The sequence below is a fragment of the Echeneis naucrates genome, chromosome 4 (assembly GCF_900963305.1).
Source record: "Echeneis naucrates chromosome 4, fEcheNa1.1, whole genome shotgun sequence".
In the NCBI taxonomy this organism is placed as follows: domain Eukaryota; kingdom Metazoa; phylum Chordata; class Actinopteri; order Carangiformes; family Echeneidae; genus Echeneis; species Echeneis naucrates.
Window position 1 is genome coordinate 8,949,211 of NC_042514.1, and position 21,514 is coordinate 8,970,724.

Here is a 21,514-nt window from a genome sequence, read left to right on the forward strand (position 1 = left end):
GAAGGTTTTAAAATATTGTATACAAAAGTTGTACATTGGTCAACAAAATATGAATAAAATTGAAACAGGGATGTCTCTTTGTGAGCTCTCCTCTCGCCTCTCGTGGAGCTGAATATTTCATAAGATGGGGGTGGTCCTTTAAGATTAGCTTACTGCTGTTGGGAACTCATTGGCTCGGTCTTGCTGGTGTGTCCAATCACATTGTGGAGGTGGAGTGAAAATGATCACTTAGCAGACTAGACTCCAAACTTGTTGCACTAAAAGAGCATCTGATTCTAAAATGAGGGTTTGTAGTTTCTGCCAAGTTGGAACCTGAAAAGATGAATAAGGTGATTTTGGTGACAGGAGCAAATAGGTAATGATTATTATATCATCTTAAATGTCAGGCATTTTCGACTTAACTTTAGTGAGACACAAGGATGGTTTACTTGTTGATTCTCTTATTGTATTTATTTTTGCCTTTTTGAAACCCCTTTCATAAGAGCCAAAACAGCAGCATGATCATTTTATGTGCAGCAAATGAAGAGGCCGTGTATGTTCCCCTGCAGTGGCATTGGCCTGGCCCTTTGTGAGCGTCTCCTCTCCCAGGACATGGAGGGTCTGCAGCTTTGTCTAGCCTGCAGAAACATGCATCGAGCTCAGGCTGCCCGCTCAGCCCTGCTCTCATCTCACCCTACGGCTCAGGTTGACCTGCTGCAGATGGACATCAGCAGCGTCTCCTCCGTCATCTGCGCTGCTCACCAAGTCAAACTCAGGTGGGACGACGTGAGCTGTGTAGAAGTGAGACACACAAATACAATCACTGAGCACGTTATGCTGCCGGTTTTTCATGTGTGTTCAGAAATCTATAATAAACAGTGTTCTGCAGGTATAGCCGACTGGATTACCTCTATCTGAATGCCGGCATCATGCCAAATCCACAGTTTGATGTAAAAGCCTTTTTCAGAGGCCTTTTCTCCAGGTACATTGTTCATTTGAGATGCCCTTGATTCTTGATGCTCCTCCATATGTACTGACTCAGAAAAAAAAAGGAGAAATAATCCTGGATAGACTATCCGTTTTAAGTTGCATGCTTCAGTCATCTATTTTCTCATGGAGCTTATATAACGGCTTCATTTCAGCAATGTCATCACCATGTTTGCCACCGCCGAGGGGATCCTAACCCAAAAGGACAGTATCACCTCTGATGGCCTTCAAGAAATTTTTGCCACCAACCTCTTTGGTCACTTCCTTCTCGTGAGTCACTGGCACTTTTAAAGCTTTTAAGATATAGTAGTGATAATACACACATATTATATAATACGTCATGCAAAAGTGCATTTTCCTCAGTTCTTGTGCCAGCTCTTTTGCCCTTGTGGAGCATTTATGGGTGTTACTGGATCCGTGTGTGTCAGTTAGCAGTGATGCTCATTAAAAATTAACACTGTGCACTGTTCTGTCCCTGAGGTCGCTACACTCTTTTGCTTACTGTGCACTTGCAGGTGAAAACTGAAGTATGCTGAGAGACCATCCTACAAAAAATCCTGTTTGTGCATTTAAAAGATTATTATATGTGCTGATGTATCCACACAGAAGGCAAAACTTTTCCTTTTTAGATCATTTGAGTTAAAGTGACAAAATTTAAATTTAACTATGTTGTTTTTGTCTTCAACTTCAATTGTGCTGTTAATCTTTGCTATTTAAAGGTGAAACAAAACCTTAATGACTTTTTAAGACTAACAGCTACTAATAATGTTGAATGCCTGTGTGTTTTGGCCCAGATCAGGGAGCTGGAGCCAGTTTTATGCCATGCTGGTCATACCTCGCAGCTGATATGGACCTCCTCCAGTAACGCTCACCGATCAGCCTTTAACCTTGAAGACATCCAGCACCGAAGAGGGAACCAGCCCTACAGCTCCTCCAAATATGCCTCTGACCTGCTCAGCCTGGCACTTAACACACACTACAACAAAGAGGTCAGCTCTCTTGTTACCCGTGCGCTGCAGATATTGATGACCATGTATTATCTCACTGCCTTCTTTGCATTGTAGGGTTTGTACTCATCTGTGACTTGTCCTGGTTTTGTGATGACCAGTTTGACCTACGGCATACTACCCTCTTTCCCAGCATTCCTCTGGATCCTGCTAATGCCACTGTTTTGGATTGTGAGGGCAACTTTCCACCATAAATGACTTCAGTCTTTGGTGCTGTGTGTAAATAATGAAAAATAAAATCCGATTTAGGGTCATTTGACTTACATCTGAGTAATGAATCTGTCTTTTATTGTCACAGATAAGGATCTTCACAAATACTTTCACCCTGACACCTCACAATGGAGCTGAAGCTCTGGTAAGTGAAAAACAACTTCTATTTCCATAGACAGTTTGACAAATTTTAATGCAGAAATGCTGTTATTTTCCTGTAGTTCTGGTTGTTTAAGCAAAAGCCAGAATCGCTGAACCCACAAGTCAAATATCACAGTTTAACATCCGGTCTGGGCAACAACTACACACAACCCTGTAAGGTACAGCAAAGAATGCAATCCTCTAAAAAGAAAAATTGTCTTGTACAACAGTTGACCTGATGAGTTCGTGACTTCTGTTTCTCTTTGCAGATGGATATTGATTTTGAAATGTCAGAGGTTTTCTATGAGAAATTACTGCAACTAGAAAGCGAAGTAAGGAAAAAACTGAAGGCAAAACAACAAAAATCCAGCACTTCCTTCAGTCCTCCTGCGGGATCATCCTGATGCACAATTCTGGGATGGAGAGAGTTTTATTCCGTTCATTTGGGCTGCTCTGAAACAACACATCTATATAAGACAGAAATAGAAATGTCTTGATTGTTGTTTTTTTTTTTTTTTTTTTTTGGAGTTTACAATAAAATCAATCATACTCCCGTCACTTTCAGCCCGTTCACTCTGAAGTATATGAGGTTATGAGAGGAGAGGAGCGCAGGCAGCCTGTCCGTCTACCCGGAGCTGGAGGGACCAAATCCAATATGGTTGTTAATGCCGCGATCCTCGCGACAAAATGCATTGCAGTCTGACAGCAGACTGTCGGTGTCATGCCAGAAGCTCACGTAAGTTGCCTGATGAGTGCTCGACAGCGGCGGCACGTGCGCACAGGCGCGACTGGAGATCGGCTCCGGAGGCTCGGCGGCGCCGCCGTCCTCCCCGGGATCCGCCGCCCGCTCTCCACTCCCGCACTCCTCCTCTGCTGCGCTCAGTTTCGGGTTGCAGAAAGCCCAAACCATCCCGCAGAAATATACGAAAAACGTGCCCATCACCATAACCATCAGCCCGTAAGACTCCATCATGGCTTTGTCGACTGTTGATGTCATCTCTGCGCAAAGCGGGAGGACTGTCCGAGTTCCCAAAGTACATCCAAGGGGGACTGTGGCTGCCTCATCCCTGGAGCACAACAGTAACCCAAGATGGGGACAAGCCCAAACCTCGGTATAACAAACTAACTCTGTCGTCACAAATAAGGACAAATGACCGAGAAAAAAGTTAACTTAGGTTAATTATATAATTTAATGTCACGTGAGTTTCAGGAGCTTTCTTGGTGATTCATATGTGACAAAGATGAAAAGCTCAGTGAAGAACCTGAGAATAATAAAGATATGAAATTTAACCAAAACATTTCGAAAGGTAGGCTATGCAAATTTTTACTTTAATATTGTTTGAAATGTAAGCTTAGGTATTAATAACTAACTAATATGTCTAAGTAGAGCAAGCCAGCAACTACAAACTAATTCTTTATCACCTGTAGAGAAACATCATACCAAATTAAAAGTCACAGAAAGTGACAGTGGTTTTAAAAGTGTTAACCTTTTCCTGTTTAAGCTGACAACTGTGTTAATTATTCTCTTCCGCTTTCAAGAATAACTTATTTAATTGGATTCTCTAATAAAACACATTTTTTTCTGACTTTGTCAATCATTTAGTGGCCGCCTGCAAAACACAGTTTGTCTACCGTACACCAACTGCATTTAAAGATTTCTTTGGTTGTACGGAGTGAGGATCTTAGAAAGGTTTCCTCTCCATCTCATCACCTTATCAGTGTGGTACAGAAACCCACATTTGATATGTCAGGTTTTCTTACCCCAGTGAGCGGTCTGACCTCCATATCTGTATTCGACACTGACATGTTTACCCTCACACCACATGTGGTGTTTAAAAAGAGCCTGCAGCTCACCGTGGTATGAACACTTAGGCCACAATTAAAAGTCATCTCAGCCTGTCGATGCAGAGGAACACTGTGAGGCTGTCTGCAGAAGATATGATCGCATCTACCGACCTGTCTTCATTTTCCAATTTAGGGAATCATATAATGGAAAATAGCAGAGGCGTCAGCTGTTTGCCTGCGATGTTTGCAAACGTATGTATCGGGGATAAAACGGGGGTGACGGAGAGTTTCAGCCGGACGGGCTTTAAAAGCTGACACCATGTTGGGTCACGGTTGTTTGGAGGTCTGAGCAGATTTTCTCGTGGAGTCAAAACAAGAGCGTGTGCGACAGTAACCATGCTTGAGTTAGCAACATTGGCTAGAACAGCATTATGGGTAGTGTAGTGTTTCCAGTAGCACCACTCGTATCCAAGTCAACTGCTCGTCGTTGCTAAAGAACTACAAGCCCCACCCACGCCAGCTCCAGAGTCCCGGATGTCTATCGCGCCGGAAGAGAAGAAGGTCCTTTTCCCAGCCATCTTGTGGCTTCATCTAGCGAAGTGTTCGCACCAAGCCTCGTAGAATCGGAGGAAAATCCTGCTGAAGGGGCGCCATCATGCCCGGACAAATGCAAGAAGGTTTTGGCTGTGCCATAACCAATCGGTTCGACCAGTTATTTGACGACGAGTCGGATCCGTTTGAGCTGCTGAAGCAGGCCGAAGTGAAGAAGAAGAAGGAGGCTTCTGCTCCTGGTGCCGCCAAGACTGCAGCCCAGGCTGCCAAGCAGCCGAAAAAAGAGTCCCAAAAAGACAGAAAGGTCCCACTAGCCGACAAGAAGGAGGAGACCCAGGCGCCCGTAACCCTGAAAAAAGATGGTGAGATAAATTTTGACATTGTAGGTTTTAGTCAAGCTGCAGCCAAGAAGGGCTTTAAGCTAACAGGCTAAGTTGCTGCTCACCAGCTAGCAGCGGTTCGTAAGCCCCCATGACATGAGGTCGGCGTGGTTTCTTTTGTGTCCCCGTGGACAAACATATTCATCCTTTAGTGTACTACAGCTGGACCTGAGTGGCTTAAGAGGGGGTCAGTGATAAACAGTTTGCAGGCCAACTTGTTTTGGCTTGCCCCCCCCCCCCTCCTCTCCGGCCTTGTTAAGCAGGTGGAACCCGTCCCTGGTCTGCCCTGCCCTGGCCGATCAGACAAAAGTAGCCCCTAACTGTTCACGGTTGATTCCTGTCAGATCGGGTTTGAAATTCAAGCTAGCTGTTGCTGACTTTTTTTTTTCTCCTTCCTCCAAAAAAAAAAAAAAAAAAAAAAGACAGAATTTGAAGAGCTAATTATATTTTGATTTAAAATACAGCCGTGTACGACAGATGCAATCGGAAGCGGTCAGTGGATCGCCTCCAGGACAGAGTAATATTTGGGTCGTGGTCGATGTGGCTGTGGATTTGTCAGACATGAAGAGCAGCATGGTGATGAACCTCGTGGTTTGCAGTGTGGGGCGTGTTAAAGCACAGCCTCCTAACTGCCACTTCCCATTGGCGCACAATTCATGCTTAGTGCGTGAGGTCGACCTGCTTCTGCGCATTTCCGTGTCCCACTTCATTTTTTTTGTCTACCAGACCATCTTAGTACATTGTTTTGAAGATTCAGTTATCACGATTGAACAGATTATGTGAAAGTGTATGGCCTGACTCAATGCCTTTGAGGCAACTTCAACTCTCAACAAAGTTTGCGCTCGCTCAGGTGTAACTCAGTGTCGAGGAATTATTGAGATTGAATCCTACTCACAAGCAGTTAGTTGGCCATTATCATCACTCCATGCTGCCAAGTGGGGTCAGAGCTGTTCGCTTGGGAGAAGATGAGACAGGTGCCGCGACTATGGTGCACACAGCTGCTGCTATGTCTTGGAGGGTGTCTATTTTGGTAGCTGGTGATTTAGTCAATGGGTGGGACTGGGTCAGTCACAGCCATGTGCCACAGAGGGTTAAAGACTTGGAAGGTGTTAATTCGATCCACAGAGTGACCTGGTGATTTAACTGAGCAGCGCTCAACTCTTGAGCCCTTAATCAAATAAATTCATCTATATGTGATATCATTGAAATGTTGGCAGAATTAGTCAAGGCAATGCAGTTTCTTGCACCATGCAACATATTTGATAAATTAATCCTACCATTTTGTTGTTTTTGATTCAGCACGTTGATTGAAATTATTTGCTCCAGTTAAACAGAACAATTATCACCCTCCCCCTAATTCTTTCAAAATGGTGTGTGTTGCCCAGCAGTGGGTCCTGATCCATCAGTGCTATTGGTCCTCTAATCCTCCTATTTTGATCAACCCTAGGTGCTGGCATGAGGAGAATGGGCCGCAAGCCGGAAGGCGATGGCTCCAGACCCCAGGGCGGCCAAGGAGAAGGGCGCCCCCCCACAGACAGACGACCTGTGGACAGACGGCCACCCCGCCGCTTTGAGAGGCCTGCTGGTGATGCTGGCGAGAAGCCTGAGGGCGGCGAATTCTCAGTGGAGAAGTGAGTTGAACTTCCAATTGACAGATATTTTAAGTGAACATAAATCATAAGTAAAGGGTACAGTGAGTCCACTGCTATCATAACTTACTGGGTGGTATCTTCTTTTAACAAAAGCAGCTCTCACTATGTGGGTGAGGTGTGGGTGGAGACAGAGTTGTTTCCTATGATAAAGCTCAGCATGTTTAAGTTTTGCATATGGTAAACTTACAAATGGAAAATCTAGTACACTTTAAAATGGTCAGCCTAAATTATTGCAGTTTCCAAATGAAGAGGGTGGATTACACATTTTCTGCCGTTTGGACCTCTCATGTTTATGTGGGGTTTCATATTTAGAAAGATTTTCTTGTTTCTGGAATTGGGCGTAATCTGCAACACACCCACCATCTATTTGGTTCTTAGCCAACAGCTAGCTAGACTGTCTTTAGAGCACTGTAAATTGATGTATTAAAATTTGAGGGAAAAAAGTTATTTATTTTAGCTGTGTTTTTGTCAAAATTGTTGTTTAATGACAAATTAATCTGAAGATGAATTACTTAAAATGAGTGGAAGGCCCTACTTTTGATTTAATCTTCTGAAAGGCAGAGAAACTTGTGCTTTACTGGTTGGCTGACATGTTCTTTGTACATTTCTTTAGACCCATTGGTGACAGGCCGATGAGAGGACGTGGTGGTGGCGGCAGAGGAGCCCGTGGAGGCAGAGGACGTGGCATGGGTCGCAGTGATGGCTTTGATTCCCGAGGAAAACGTGAATTTGATAGACATAGTGGCAGTGACCGATCGTGAGTACTTTGAGCACTGATGGAAATCTTGAACAAGACATTAATGATATGTACATCATTAATGTACATATCATTATGTACATACACATTACACAAGGCCTGTTTAAAGCCTTTTAGTGTGTTTTAATGCACTACATGGTTATGATCGTGGCTAAAGCAAATGTTGTTTCAGTAGTCTAAAAGGTGAGGACAAGCGCGGAGGAAGTGGATCTCACAACTGGGGCACTGTCAAAGATGAACTTAAGTAAGTACCAATGTGTGAAAAATTATTTAAAAAAAAGATACACACTCTTCATGTGAACTTTGACAAATTACATATTACATACAAAGTCTCCCTTGGTGTGATGTGCTTGGCCAGTTTATTGTCATTATTGTTATTGCAATCACTTTAGAGGGTGCTTTTGGAGAAGTGTGTTTAGGTTTTCCGGAGCATCTTACTGATCTCCCTGTTATCAATACCTAGCCTTGTGATTGTATGAGTGGGAAGTATTGACATCTAACATAATTTTGACTTTTTCTTCCCCAGTGAGCTTGACCAATCAAACAACACTGAAGAGAACCCTGAAGGAGAGGAGCATCCACCTGCTGACTCTGAAAACAAGTATGTATTCATAATTCCCTGATTTAGAACATTTTGGGAAAACATTACAGTTTTGTATCTTGTGTAATTGTTGATGAAGGAAACTAGAAGTTGATCAGAGTTTATTTTAGAATCCAAGTTTATGTGAATGTCATTGGTGTCTGTTAAAGGGAGAATGAGGTAGAGGAAGTGAAAGAGGAAGGTCCCAAGGAAATGACTCTGGATGAGTGGAAAGCCATGCAGGACAAGGAACGGGCCAAGGTGGAGTTCAACATCCGTAAGGCCAACGAGGGAGCTGATTGGAACAAAGGCTTTGTGCTGCACAAGTCCAAGGCAGAGGTGAGTCAAAATCAGATGAACTGCAAAAGTTTAACTTTGGTACACTTCATCAAAATTTAACACCATCAGTTATTGTTGACCTTAGAGAACTTTGTGTTTATTTGTTTCAAATAAGGTCTCTTGTGTCTTTTTAGTTTAGTAACATAAGTAATAAAGGCCGTTGATCTAACACCATCTCAGCCTCTTTAATTCAGAGCTTTCAGTGATCTCACTTGGCTTTTGCTGCTGACATTATTAAGTTTTGCACCTATTTCCAATGAAAACAAAGACTTCAGGGTCAACATAAACATCAGACCTAATTAGTTATTAAGTGTTGAATGCTGCAAGTTCCAGGGTCCTCTTCAACCACAGAATTAGTTTTCATTTTGATGAATTGTACTTAACACCAGGCAAGACTGTCACAATTTGAATGTGTTGGAAACACTTTTTTACAATTGTTTTAGATTTTCATTTGAGGTGTACAATAGTTTGGATTACTTCACTTTATGTTAATGTTTGTTTTTTTTTTCTTCTGCATTCATCCATCACAGGATAAGAAAGGTGATCTGATTGACCCTGAGGATGAGTCTAAGGTAAAATCTGCTGCACAATATCTTGAGATCAACTGCAAGTTTTAAACAAAATAAACCAAAGCTGTAAATGTACAAAAAACAATGGGCCTTTCCTCTCCATCTTTGTAATTTAGGGAGACGATGAGCATCACTTCCGCAAGCCAGCCAATGACATTACGTCCCAGCTGGAGATCAACTTTGGAGACCTGGGTCGTCCAGGACGCGGACGCGGGGGACCACGTGGTGGCCGGGGTGGTCGTGGCCGCGGCGAAGCCACCAGGCCGGTCCGTGGGGGAAGGACTGACAAGGTAGATAATGTTAAGGAAATGTTTCATTTCACTCAAGTACTTACATTTTCTGACGAATTAAAGGTCATTTGAAATGGATCTGTTGCAGATTATGGGTTGTCGGTACTTAAATTCTGATGTTACTCTTTCATTCATTCCCTCATTGTGTGACCATAATGTGTCAACATTTGACTTTTATAACTTCTCACCTTTTTTTTTTATTTTTTTTCCCCCCCTCCTTTGCAGTCATCTGCATCTGTGCCCAATGTGGACGACCCAGAGGCCTTCCCAGCCCTGGCCTAAGCCCTGGCTACTGTCCCTCAGGCCTACAGCAGCCTCCTGAGCACCTCCACTACGAGGCTTGCATGTTCCTGGATCCTTCAGCAAAGTGAAACGATGGAGAAGACTGTCATTAACTATGGCACTCAATATGAGGACTGAATTTTATCCAATAAAAACAAAACAACGATGGAAAAAAAAAACAGAAAGTAAGGAAAAAAACAAAAAAAGAAAAGGACTTCTTGCTACTCTGGAGCAACTTATTGGTAGAGGTTTTGTACTTGGAAACAAAGTAGCAGGGATGTTTTCATACAGTATTTTTTTCAGAGGTTATGCATTGTCCATTGGTAAATTTTTGTAATTGCTGCTTGAAAATATGCATTCAAAATATAAGCATAAGAAGAGCATCTTAAGCTTGGTGTGTGCCATAGCTTGCTTGCTTTGAAATAGGCACTGCAGAGCTTCGACCTAAGCTCATAATCTCTGCCACACCAGGTATTTCAGATGAAGTTACTGCTTCACTCATTGAGATTTATGGATTTTTTTCTTTAGCACTGGGGTATTGTTTTATATTTTATACAGGAGGTCTATTCTTCTATGATCTACGGCCTGTAAATCTTGACTATTTTCATAAATTCTTTCAGAGACTGTATTTCACATGGTGCAAATAGGACACCCCTTGATCTTTGATCAAGCGATGCTGTCTACATTTGAATGCATTGATGAAATGGCGCCTAAATCTGTCTAAGGTTCTTTTGTACGGAAATGTTTTGAAGCAGGAACATTCGGTCATCTTGGAGGAACACATCAGTTATTACACTCCTAAATTTACATTGATCCTGAGACATTCGTCAAAGCGGGTTTATCTGAAGCTGAAAGTTATTCATTGTCTTCTGATTAACTTGTATTTGGGGTGCTGTTCCCTATCTAATGTCTCTTCCTCCTTGCTCATTTCATCTGATTGCTCACCATGTGCAAGTCAATCAAAGCCGTTGTTTTAACTGCAAAGAGTGAAGAGAGGAAGTCTCTTGATGCGGCCGCATCACACTCAGACCCTCTGACTGTTTACGTTCCACTCGAGCATACTTCCACACATATAAACTCAGCCCAGCATCAGTTTGTTTCTGCTGTTTGTTCTGTGCTGGTATTTTCCTCCACTGTTGACTTCCCCTTCCACAGTGGCACCACTGCATAATTGCTCTGAAAGAAATACAGTTGTTCATTGTGTGGAACAACTGAAGTGCTCTACAAATGTGTGAATTCTAGCCCTGCTATTAGAGACCTCTGTCGGTAAATAAAGATGGTCGATAAATTTTTTGCATTGTCACCTTTTTTATATATCCTGCAGGGAAAATTGCTTGTGTTTACGACTGTGTTTCCTCTTAAATGTTCTCGATTGTAAGTGACCCTTGTAGAGTTGGTGGTGAATGTCCTCACAAAAACTTTGAGTGCCAAATGGTCCCTCTGTCCTCAAGTCTTTATTTTACACCTTTTTTATGGAAGAAGAGTAAATTATGGCAGACCAGAACCTGCACGTAAAACTCAGTCCTCTTGTAAACACACTTAATGATCACCTGGTTTCAAATCCGGAGACTGTATAAGAAGATTAATCAGGCCTAAAAGTAATCGGCATACAGACGATGTGCTGGGATGAAACCATTTATTTTCATTCCTAAAATGAAAACATTCTAATAGAACAAAAATTGATCCATAAAGTTTTCATTGAGTGAAACTAAATGGAATACAGACAATGATTGCAAATCTATTGGAGCCTGCGTACATCTTCAGACTGAACAGCCCTGAAATTTTGTAGTCGTGGTTTCCAGAGGATTCCAGAGGAGTCTTAGTCTTCAGTATCTCCTGGGCTTTTCCTCTTCTGCCTCCCTGAGGTTGACAATTTTGGCCTTCAGTGGAATTATAATTGCTTAATCAGTTCCCATGAAATTTGCTGCAAATATCCATATCCATGACTTAGAACGACTTGTCATAAGTGTCAATCGGTTTGGTCATTTGTTTGGTTTCAGACCAAATATCCCCAAAACAAATAAGGCTCGTCATCAGCCATCAGCTGTTTGCTTTGGAAAGAAGCACTTATCTTGCCAACATACTGAAATCAGAGGGTGAATGCAGTAAACATTTATAGTGTAGCTCAAGGCACTGCTGTCCTCGGCAACAGCATCGACACATCTACAGCACTAACAAATTTAAGACACAATTTAACTTTGTACTCATTTAGATGAGGTGAGACTGAAGAGTGAGGTAGCATGGATGCATGAAAAAGCGCAGCTGTATATTTACACAGCCAAAATTCAGCATGGTCATATGCATTGTTGTGAGTCCTCTTCACTGAAACATTTTGACATGGCACAGTAGGAAAAGCATGATGCTGTCGTTTTTCCAACCAAATTACTATGAAACACCCATTTCTATTACCCAGTGCTGAGCTAATTATACCAGCAGGCACACTAATAAGTTCATTTATTCTTGATTTTCACATTATCTGCTATTCTCCACACTAAAGCCTTTCAGAGGCCCCAAGTACAATTTGTGTGCACTTCTGGAGAAACATTTTTTTCGTGGAGGGTTTCGTCATACTGAAGTGGTGGTGTTTCAAATAAATGGGTTGGAAAAATGGTGGCTACATTCTAATACTGTGCACTGATGCCACTGATGATGTTAGTCAGTAAAACCTGTTCTTTTCCTACTGAGTCAAAATCTCTGTGAAAAATGCCCTTAGTGATTTCAGCAATAGGATGAAGCCTTTTTGAAAATATTTCAACTCATGGCAGCCAGATATCTGATTTCACCTCACACTGCGCTCATTTTGGTCATGGTATTAGTGTGTCTATTGCTATTCTGAGGAGAAAACAATGGTAATGCATCAAATAGGAAAAAGAACATGAGTCAAAAGGATTCCTGCATAACGATTCAGACTGGTTACAGATCTGATTTGAACAAGTGGTCACAAAGAGGTAGTTCATGCACATCCAAGCGACATGTAAATCATGGTTGTGCCCAGAATCTTACATTTCTTACATCAGCCGTTTTCAGTTTTTAAGTTCAGAGCTCATCTCATCAGAGTTCTGCTAACTGTCCTGAAAGAAGTCACCGCTGAATTCAATTTTGACCGCGTCCAGGGTCAACTTTCCTCCAAAAATTAACGTGTCTATGAAGATGTTTTGACTAGGGAGGAACCCCATCATCTCATCCTCGTCCTCCTCTTCCTCCTCCTCCTCCATATATCCCATCCCGTGTGATGAGATGTAGCCGACGGTTGTGTTTGTGTCCATAGAGGTCTGTGTGTGGTCTGAGCTGTCTGAGTCTTGGGAGAAGCTCTTGATGTAGGTGCTCAGAGGGTACAGCTGTGTGGGTCCGTCAGTCGTTGGGCTAAGGCCGATCTGAGGAGGGACCTCAGAAAAGACATTTGTGGGTCTGGAGATGTCACAGTTCTGCTTAGGCACTTCCTCCACGTCCACCAGGATGGGCTCCTCTTCATCGCCGGCTATGCTGGGGTTGCTCAGCTGCAGCCTCAGGTTAATCTGGCCCTGAATTGGAGAAAGATAAAGGCTCAAACTAGTAATGATCAGCAAAAGGTGGCTTTCATTTTTATTCACTTTTACGAACAAACCTCCTCCTGCGTACACTCTTTTGCCCATTTGCTGTTTGCAGGATCTGGCACGACATCGAGCATGAGGCACTGGAAACACGCCCACAACCTGAGGGACAAACAAAACTTTTTTCTTTTTTTTGTTGTTGTTGTTGCACAATTTCTTTAACAACAATTGTTGTGGGCTTTTGTGCAAAAGCGTAGATGATCAAAGTCATGAAAAGTGAGCTCATTGCTGATGTTTCGAACCTACTTCTTCAATGATGTACACTGATACAGGCACAGCAAAAGCAGCAAAAGCAGGAAGACGGCCGTAGACACCAGTAAGAGCGGCAGGTAAGTTTCTTCTGTAATAATGACAATAAAACAGTCATAAAGTTGCATCACACACAATTGGCTGCCTTAAATGTCAAAATATTCCTTTGAAGCAATCATCAAAAGGCTTTTTACCCTGAATGTAGACCTTAATTTTTTGGCAGGGTGGGCCTTCTCCTCTAGCAGTGGATGCTGTCATCCACAGACTGTAGACTGCTGGAGACAGCTCCATCACATGCGACCTCTTTGACGCTGCTACAGAGCCTGAAACACAAAGTCATTCACAAACCGCAGAGGAGCAATTTTACATTCAATATTCACACAACTCAGTGTAGTGATCCAAAGAGTGCATGCCACAAACATGGTGCATACAAAGTTTGGACTAAATAGAGGACTGTGTCAAAGTTACTGGAGTAAGTAGGACTTTTCAACCTTCCATCTTATTTCATCCAAATGAAGCTCTTTGTATATTATTAATTTCAAAACTGTGAAATGGAAATAGAAAATGTAGGACAGAAATATATTCTACATTTATGACACCCCTCCCTGTGCGTGTGTAAGTTTTCTATAGTCCCTAAAAGAGTTAGTTCTTACTCTGTGACAGATTTCCTCTGTCCTTCTCTACGTAGATGGTGTAGTTGGTAATACAACCCCTCCACTGCGCTCTGGGAAGCTCCCGCCACATCACCTCCACTCTGAGTCCCTCAACTTTCTCTTCCACAATTGGACTGACCTCAGGGACTGCAAACAACAAGGGGAATCTAAAAAGGCCACTCAACAGGACGAATATCAAACACAGTAATTCATCATCATGACATGTATACTATGTCTTAGTAAATTAGAAAATAATGCTCATCACAGCGTAGCGCCTCTCCATTCTTACCTGATTCCAAAATAGCGACACCTGTGAACGTGGTCCGAGTAACTGTGCGGTTGTCATAGTAACCATACAGGACTCCTTCGTAGCACTCGAATTGTTTAATGTCTGCATAAAGACGGAGAGCGGAAAAAAAAAAAAAAAACATAGCTGCTGACAACTGAGTTTTGTTTTGTTTTGTTTTTTTTTTTACAGCTCACTCACGACATCCTCCCCCCACCTGTCCCACCTGTAAGGACTGCATGGGTTTGATCCCTGCTCAGCCTCATCCATCTGAGCTCCTCCATCTTGAGCCCCACTGGGTACCACTCCACCACATACCCTGCAGGCAGCAGTGCAGCTTCAGGCTTCCTCCAGGAGATGGCGACACTGTGGTTGCCCACCGAAATGTCAACATACTGAGCGAGGGTGTCTGAAAAGTTGAGGTTTGTGTGTGAAACCTTTACTGCTTCATACATGACAGAAACTCAGACACCACCTTCTTCCCCCTTCAGTATTTTCTCACACACGTAACAAGCTTGGCCATTGAATAAGCATCCATTAATGAGTTCTTTTTGTTTGTTTTTACCTTTTGTATGATGTGCCGTAATTGTAGCAGGAGGAGACAGCCCTTTGGAGTTACGAGCCCACAGTGTCACTTCACACCCGGCACACACCTGGACTGTATAGTTCCTGACATCACGACCCACATCAATGACACTGTCCAATCCAGAGCTGTGGACTCTGACTTTGTAACCCAAGATTCTCCCCCTAGAGATGGACATGTTGGCTTCCTGCAATCAGGAAAAAAAAATATTTGAGGGTTAACTTTGACATCATATATTAGCCTTACGTTAGAGACAACAAAGCCTTTATTGTCATGTTGTTTGTCTTTACAGGATGCAATCAACACACTGCAAGATGAGGACGTACAACATCATTTCTGTTCAACTCATCTTTTCTTGTAAACCGAAACTGTGGTGTCTGCAGTTGGGTTTCACTCATCTCTCATTGTCTTTATATGACATCGAACCAATGTACATGTGAGTGTGTGTGTGTGTGTATAGTGGCTGATGTGCGAGTCTGTGTGCATGTGAAGGTGTCTCACCTTGAAAGTGGTCAAGGGTTGACCTTTAGATTTTACACGTAGTAGTTTAGTGAAGCAGGAAGAACAGAAAATGTTACTATGGCTACAAGACCACAAACCGACCCACACAGGCGGTGAGTAAGAGGACGTGGAATATATGGAGACAACTGATACCTGAACTGCAGGTACAGTGTGCCTGTGTGTTGCAGCTGGGCCTTTAACAGCTTTCAACAAAATAAACTAATGAAAAAAAAAAAAAAAGACAAGATTTATAACCAACCTTCCAGTAAACTGTCAGGGATTTTGAGCCGGATTCAGCGTACCAGACGTCCAACTCTTTTGAAGGAGCTAAAACAACAAAAGATGGATTAGTGTCTGCTCTGTAAAAAGGAGAATAACACACGTAAGCATTTTGTTGTTTTAGTGGTACTGTTTTCAATGGATGAGTGAATCAGCGCGGTTAGTGCTGATGTTCCTTGCTGATCCTTATCATTTAAAACCTTTTATCATGTATGACGGTGACATACATCCACTCCGCAGGCCTGCTTCATTTTCCTGTCAACTCAATGAACCACAAAGATTCTATTTGTTCTTACTTATACTTTTAAAGACGAACAATCTCATGCTGGCATGTCTTTAACAACTTAAAGTGTAAGGGTGATTTCCTTCTGACCAATGCTGAAAACAGTGAGGTCACTCCTTCCTGTAATTTGTTCACAACATTTGAGAAGCACATTATGTGAAATGTGTTATATCACATGCCTGCCTGGGAGCATTGTTAAAAATGTATTTTCAAATGCTGTGTATCTTATTGGCATTAGTACTGATCAGCTTGTCCCCTCCCATCTCCCCTTAAGATGCATTCAAATTCCAACAAGACACAACATGAATTTCAGCAAATAGACACAACTGTACCTCCATGAGAGGATTATACAATTTACAAAAGAAACAATGTGTTAATTAGGACAGATTAGTTTCCTAAATTACGTTTCAGATCTTAAAGTTTACTTTTACCAGCTGTAATCACTTTAATCACTTCTGTGAATTGAAAATGGCTTTTCCTTCAGAGACTGAAATTCAAACAGATGTAATTCCTCTTGTTCATTTACTGAATACTTAAATGAAGAAAATAAAAAAAACAGGTTGTCAAACCAGCATTTCTCTTTCACTAAATCTACAGTGAGCCCCTTTTCTGCTGCAGTACGTTTATGCCACATCTACCATTTTTGCATATCTTCATACCATCAGATAGCACATGACATCTCCCATGAACCATCTTTGCCACATTACATTTCCTGCATCAGTGGTTACAGACGGTGGTGAGCTGATAAGTGTCTCAGACAACACAAGCACCAGGAAACATTAATTCATTGACAGCTAATGTAAATGAAGAGCCACAAATTTACTGGATCAAATGTGTCTGTTTGGCTTTCATTCAGTAAATGCAGAAACACAGTGAGACCCTTTGCTGCAGATTAGTACTCTGTCACTCACCCTCCTCTTCAGTCCAGCTGGAAATCTCTGAGCTCCACTGGCTCCACAGGCCAGTCTCAAATTTGGATCGCACTCTGAAATGGTACAATCTGTACGGCTCCAGAGATGAGACGGACGGGTACTGAACTGCACTCAGCTGCATGCTCTGAAAGTCAAAGAAACATGTATTTATTCAAACTAACTCATCCATCCCAAAGTGATATTTCTGATCATCTGGTAAGAACGTCTGTCTGAGGATTAATGTTCAAATGTGAGCCTTTCATTGACATTTCTGGACTCACACTCAACTTTCGATCTCTACCATTTCATTTGAATCATCAGTTGCCTATAAAGTGTAATTGTGCAGATGTTTTAAGTAACCTTCTGCCATATCTCCTGCAAATCTCACTCACAGTAACAGAAATCTGGAGCAGTCTGAAGCGCCACAATGCCTTACTTGATGTGGATAAGATGTCCATGTCTGTTTTCCCGATCTGTATTGGATCTCCATGTGCTGAGTCCTCACAGTCTGGTTCACTTTGATAATACACTCCCGGGACGAGCACTTGGGTGGGCCAAGAACAGGAGTCGATGGCATCACTGCTCACATCAACACAGCCACCAGAATGGTTAAACTTTATTTAAAAAGCATCTTTCAAGAGATGAGCAGGTAAAGTTAGTTTTGATGCCTTTTTTTTTACTATAAAATAAATCTGAATAAGATATACTTTATCAATATCAAATTCCACTTGATAAAAAGGTACAATGAATGAAATAAAGGATAAGATTTCGTTTCATCGTTGTGACGGTTAGAGGAAGAAGAACTGAGACACTCAACATGGTTTGGTTGTTGAAAAGAATGACACACTTCACTGCAAAGCTATTGCGTGAGTCAATTAAGTACATATCAAAGGTTTGAGAGGATACAATGTCAGGAAACATCGTTTCACTAGAGATCCATGTTATGTGATTGTAGTTTAAAACGTGCTATTGTCATGATTTGTAATTTTGGTGTTGGAGAGGCAGCACAAATGACCCTGACAAGTCTGTGAAATAATGGATCCATGAAAGATTTTGACATGTGGAAAACAGATTAAGTGCCAAGAGAGCCTCAAGCCCAAAATGGACCAGATTGAGAAGTTAAATTACAAAACTAGTAAACTTCTCAGACATTTTTTTTTTTCCTTTTCCTCAATTGCATCTGCTAGTTTGGAGGTCAGACATTACAGACAAGCTATTTGCACACTTTATATGTAAAAGTCGTATATCAAATTAAAGTGAGCTCAGCAATAGATAGGGGTCTCACCAATGTCACTGAGATTGTAGCTGATGTTGGATGACACTGCAGAGCCCAGTGGGTTTGTGGATTTGATCCACACAGTGATGAGGTGGACAGATCTGGACACGGTGAAATTTACTGACAGTTCATGAGTTTTCTTACAGAGGACATTGTGGATCTCTGCGTCACCAATGTGATTTCTGGGTATTGTTCTCACCCTGAAACACATTAAGTTCGGTTTCACTTGAGCGTATAAGGAAGGCCATTTGAAACTATACTGTGACATGTTTTTGGAAACAGTTTTTATTCAAATTTCCAGTCTTTTCAGACTCACCACACCACTGAACTGTCTCTGAAATGCGTTTCCCGGCTTTTGTTCCAAGCACAAAACAGAACCCCACTTTCATCATTCATGACCATGTAGCCGCATGAAATGTTTTTAGGGTGATCTGGTGGATCTAGAGCAGAAAGCAGACAAAGAGGAATTGAATGAAACCTACACTTCGAAGGTAGTTCATAGAAGACGGAATACAAAAGAATTTACTACTAATTCAGTAGTTGAACAGGTTAAAATTGCTTCACATACTTTCACTCAAGACTGCAAATGCTGAATGTGTCCAAAGAAAAATTAATCAACAAGCGTGTTTTTGTTTCCAAATTTAGGAGTCCTGTGGTCAGTAAAGAGCACCTATTTTGCAGGTTGCTTAAAACATCTAGTGGCCTCGCTACAGAACAACATGTGAAAAGCGTGTGCTTTAAATAAAGAAGAGAAAGCAGAAGTGGCTCTGTCTTAATTTCACAGCTCATTCAGCTCGAAAGTAAGTCATGCCTTGAGATAAACGGCTCATCTTGAAACAGCAAGCAATACAAAACATCTTGCAAAATGTGTAGAAGTATTTGCATACATTTTATTGGAGGACACTACAAAGGTAAAGTAAGTTGCTGGCCCATGATGATGGTTTGGCAACTTGTGCATCAGAAGCATTGTCAGTTGAATGGTGTTAAATAAATGAAAATGAATAAAAAAAATAAATTAAAAAAGCTGGTGATTCTCTGAACTTCGTACTCACATCCAGCTTTGAGGTCCAATCCGCAGGAGTCTCGGACTGGAGAAGTACACTGGCAGCTGTAAGTTCTGTCCTTCTTTATGTTCTCCACTTTTAGATAAATGGTTGTTGAATTCAGCACTGTGTGTGTCTGTGGCTGGGGTGGATGGTCCCTGTACATAAGTCCCTTGCAGTTTGAGTTGAAGATGCAGTAGACTTTAAAACTGGAGTCTAGCTGCACATGATCTCCAGCACTGGACCAGATTGTGCAGAAATTGCCTCCTAAAGACAAACAGAATGACCTTTATAGGCTGGAGGGACATAAACATCATGTCTTAGGGGTCATCTATGTCAACAGGAAAGATCACACTTTTTTTTTTCATTTGGTGAAAGAAATTGTGAACCTGAAAATTTCTGCTTAACTTTACAGTCAGCACATTTTTTTTTTTTTTTTAGGTTTTCCATCTTCAAACAATAAAAACTTTAAATGTTTCACACAGCAGTCTGCGCTTACCTACACAAAGCTGCATCGCCAGCAGTGTAATGAAGATGGACCATGTTTGAGACATCGTCGCGACCAGACATCCGAAACTGTCTCCTCATAAGACGCTCATTTCATCTGAGAACGAGCACAAACACACGATCCTCACAATGATGGGAGGCCAAGTCTGTCTCTGTCCACACGAATGAGGTCTTCAGATCAGATCAGGGTTCAGCACATGCTCTCTCTACGTGTATACATAAACAGAGGGAGACCAGCTGTGTTTACTCACCCAGACCTTCTGAGACACACGAAGCTCTGCTCGCCATCATCCGCCTGAAGACCAGAGACAGACTGCACCAGTCCGGTGTTGGCGGAGCGGCGGCGGCGGGGAGTCCAAGCTGGCTCCGCCTCTGCTGCTCCGAAGTGTAGATCACTTAGACACACACACAGCCACACACACAGACACACACAGACACACACAGCTGATACGTATCATCTCGAGAAGAGCAGGCTGCTCTCCTGTTCCCGTTAATGATCCCGCTGCCCGTGAAGGAGGAAGTAGCGGCAGGTCTGATGATCTTTACTTCTCCGTGTTATTTCAGGAAGGATGAGACAACCTGATGTTTAGATCATGAGTCTGACAAACCAGCACGGCAGCTCTGATCATCACAGTTTCCACACTGAAATACGTCTGTCATTCCGCCACTCTCATCCACATGTGGTTGCTTTGGAAGGGGACTTCCCCAAGCAGCTGCACTAAAGTTCACCTTGACTTGTACGAGCACCACCACGAGAACAGCGAAGTGTAATTAGAATAAATAAATAAATAGCACGACTATTTCAGCTGAGCGAGTGAGAGTCCTGGAGATTCCCTGGCAGCTTCAGTGTGCCAACTGGGGAGAAATCCTCCTGAAAGTCCGTAGTAAAGATGATGTTTGGCTGCAGGTGGTACTGCAGACCCCACATGGCTCAGCAGCAGCTGCAGGGTCTGCAGAAACGAAAACCCCAACCGACTTCTACCAGGGTGTGCTCAGGAATAATTTCACACTTGGAATCGCAGTTTTGTTTCAGAAACCAGAGTGGGTATATTTACAAGCAAAGCAAGCAGAGGTCACACACCCTTATACTGAAATACTGGAAAGTATCTCAGCCTTGATCCACGATGATGAGTTAGTTAGTTTCTAATTTCACAAGCATGTATTTAATTCATTGTTCAATAACCGGAAACATCTGATATGACTTCTGTCTTGTGGTTAATAAATATTCTCCCTTTATGAATCTGTAATAAACCAGTTGTAAGAATAACATTTTATTACAAGGCTGTGCAAAAATCCATTTAAGACACGCTGATGCGTTGAGTGCAGTGCTGAGATCAGCTCATATGTGTTGCTCTCAGTGACATGCTAACATACATATAGTCGGAATAATGTTTACTATCATCAACATAGTTTAGTGTTCTAACATGCCGTGATAATTTCCATTCAGCAACCACAAGAGCTGTAGTTTGTAGTTTTTCAGGTATTTGATCTTGAACTTCCATATAAAAATCAAAGCTTTGACCTGATGTTGGCAATAGAGTGAAAGTCAATGATACAATAATATTTCCTGAGAGGGACTTGGTGCCCTGGTGCGGCTGCAGGAAAGAAGTCACTCCATCACCAAAATCATCAGGGTAGCTCATGTGGGAACATTTGGCCCTGTATCAACATCGAGCTACGTTATTAACATGAACACTTGAAAAGAACAAGGAAGTCCACTTGCATGTTTATGTGTGCCAGCCGAACTGAAAACTGCAAAGAATGGTGTATTACTGCTCTTCAAAGCATTGAAAAATGATTTAACATTAACAAAGCCATTCATGGAGAATGTCTGTAACAACAG

General features: G+C 42.1%; 3 protein-coding genes across 8 annotated transcripts; 2 read left to right on the forward strand and 1 right to left on the reverse strand.

Annotated features, from left to right (window-relative positions):
• Window positions 1-320: 320 nt before the first annotated feature.
• On the forward strand, window positions 321-2,781 carry hsd17b7 (hydroxysteroid (17-beta) dehydrogenase 7). The gene is made up of 9 exons (XM_029500749.1): window positions 321-355; window positions 549-755; window positions 869-961; window positions 1,122-1,236; window positions 1,761-1,955; window positions 2,031-2,144; window positions 2,272-2,328; window positions 2,405-2,503; window positions 2,594-2,781. The coding sequence occupies exons 1-9, from the start codon at window positions 321-323 to the stop codon at window positions 2,726-2,728; spliced, it is 1,050 nt and encodes a 349-aa protein (XP_029356609.1). The 3' UTR covers window positions 2,729-2,781.
• A 1,876-nt stretch (window positions 2,782-4,657) lies between these two features.
• On the forward strand, window positions 4,658-10,798 carry serbp1a (SERPINE1 mRNA binding protein 1a). Of its 4 annotated transcripts, none has more exons than XM_029499809.1 (9): window positions 4,659-5,023; window positions 6,489-6,672; window positions 7,307-7,450; window positions 7,623-7,694; window positions 7,977-8,051; window positions 8,201-8,369; window positions 8,900-8,941; window positions 9,055-9,228; window positions 9,454-10,798. In XM_029499809.1, exons 1-9 carry the CDS (start codon window positions 4,765-4,767, stop codon window positions 9,508-9,510), a joined length of 1,176 nt encoding a protein of 391 aa, XP_029355669.1. In that variant the 5' UTR covers window positions 4,659-4,764; the 3' UTR covers window positions 9,511-10,798. The 4 variants fall into 4 exon arrangements, with proteins under 4 accessions (XP_029355672.1, XP_029355671.1, XP_029355669.1 ...); XM_029499810.1 differs by having other exon boundaries at window positions 7,626-7,694; XM_029499812.1 differs by lacking the exon at window positions 8,900-8,941 and having other exon boundaries at window positions 4,658-5,023; window positions 7,608-7,694; window positions 8,201-8,391; window positions 9,059-9,228.
• Window positions 10,799-11,000: 202 nt separating this feature from the next.
• On the reverse strand, window positions 11,001-20,295 carry il12rb2 (interleukin 12 receptor, beta 2a). 3 transcript variants are annotated; one of them, XM_029499808.1, is made up of 16 exons: window positions 19,923-20,295; window positions 19,668-19,768; window positions 19,174-19,431; window positions 18,438-18,561; window positions 18,131-18,321; window positions 17,282-17,424; window positions 16,846-16,990; window positions 15,632-15,699; window positions 14,854-15,058; window positions 14,515-14,697; window positions 14,292-14,393; window positions 14,003-14,149; window positions 13,544-13,672; window positions 13,347-13,440; window positions 13,115-13,202; window positions 11,001-13,031 (listed from the first exon to the last, which is right to left on the reverse strand). In XM_029499808.1, exons 3-16 carry the CDS (start codon window positions 19,328-19,330, stop codon window positions 12,573-12,575), a joined length of 2,235 nt encoding a protein of 744 aa, XP_029355668.1. In that variant the 5' UTR covers window positions 19,331-19,431; window positions 19,668-19,768; window positions 19,923-20,295; the 3' UTR covers window positions 11,001-12,572. The 3 variants fall into 3 exon arrangements, with proteins under 3 accessions (XP_029355668.1, XP_029355665.1, XP_029355667.1); XM_029499805.1 differs by having other exon boundaries at window positions 19,664-19,768; XM_029499807.1 differs by having other exon boundaries at window positions 19,664-19,823.
• Window positions 20,296-21,514: the final 1,219 nt, after the last annotated feature.

What these genes read in the sequence shown, in the direction of transcription:
- il12rb2 (XM_029499805.1), bottom strand. Translation starts at nt 19,718, where the DNA reads ATGTCTCAAACATGGTCCATCTTCATTACACTGCTGGCGATGCAGCTT. An exon ending in CAGCTGGACTGAAGAGGAGG is followed by an intron (nt 15,700 to 16,845) that starts GTGAGTGACAGA and finishes TTGTTGTTTTAG; the next exon opens with CTCCTTCAAAAGAGTTGGAC. An exon ending in CAGAGGAAATCTGTCACAGA is followed by an intron (nt 13,673 to 14,002) that starts GTAAGAACTAAC and finishes TTTGTGTTTCAG; the next exon opens with GCTCTGTAGCAGCGTCAAAG.
- hsd17b7 (XM_029500749.1), top strand. Translation starts at nt 321, where the DNA reads ATGAATAAGGTGATTTTGGTGACAGGAGCAAATAG. An exon ending in GCTCACCAAGTCAAACTCAG is followed by an intron (nt 756 to 868) that starts GTGGGACGACGT and finishes AGTGTTCTGCAG; the next exon opens with GTATAGCCGACTGGATTACC. An exon ending in TTCAGAGGCCTTTTCTCCAG is followed by an intron (nt 962 to 1,121) that starts GTACATTGTTCA and finishes GCTTCATTTCAG; the next exon opens with CAATGTCATCACCATGTTTG.
- serbp1a (XM_029499809.1), top strand. Translation starts at nt 4,765, where the DNA reads ATGCCCGGACAAATGCAAGAAGGTTTTGGCTGTGCCATAACCAATCGG. An exon ending in CATAGTGGCAGTGACCGATC is followed by an intron (nt 7,451 to 7,622) that starts GTGAGTACTTTG and finishes ATGTTGTTTCAG; the next exon opens with TAGTCTAAAAGGTGAGGACA. An exon ending in CCTGCTGACTCTGAAAACAA is followed by an intron (nt 8,052 to 8,200) that starts GTATGTATTCAT and finishes TGTCTGTTAAAG; the next exon opens with GGAGAATGAGGTAGAGGAAG.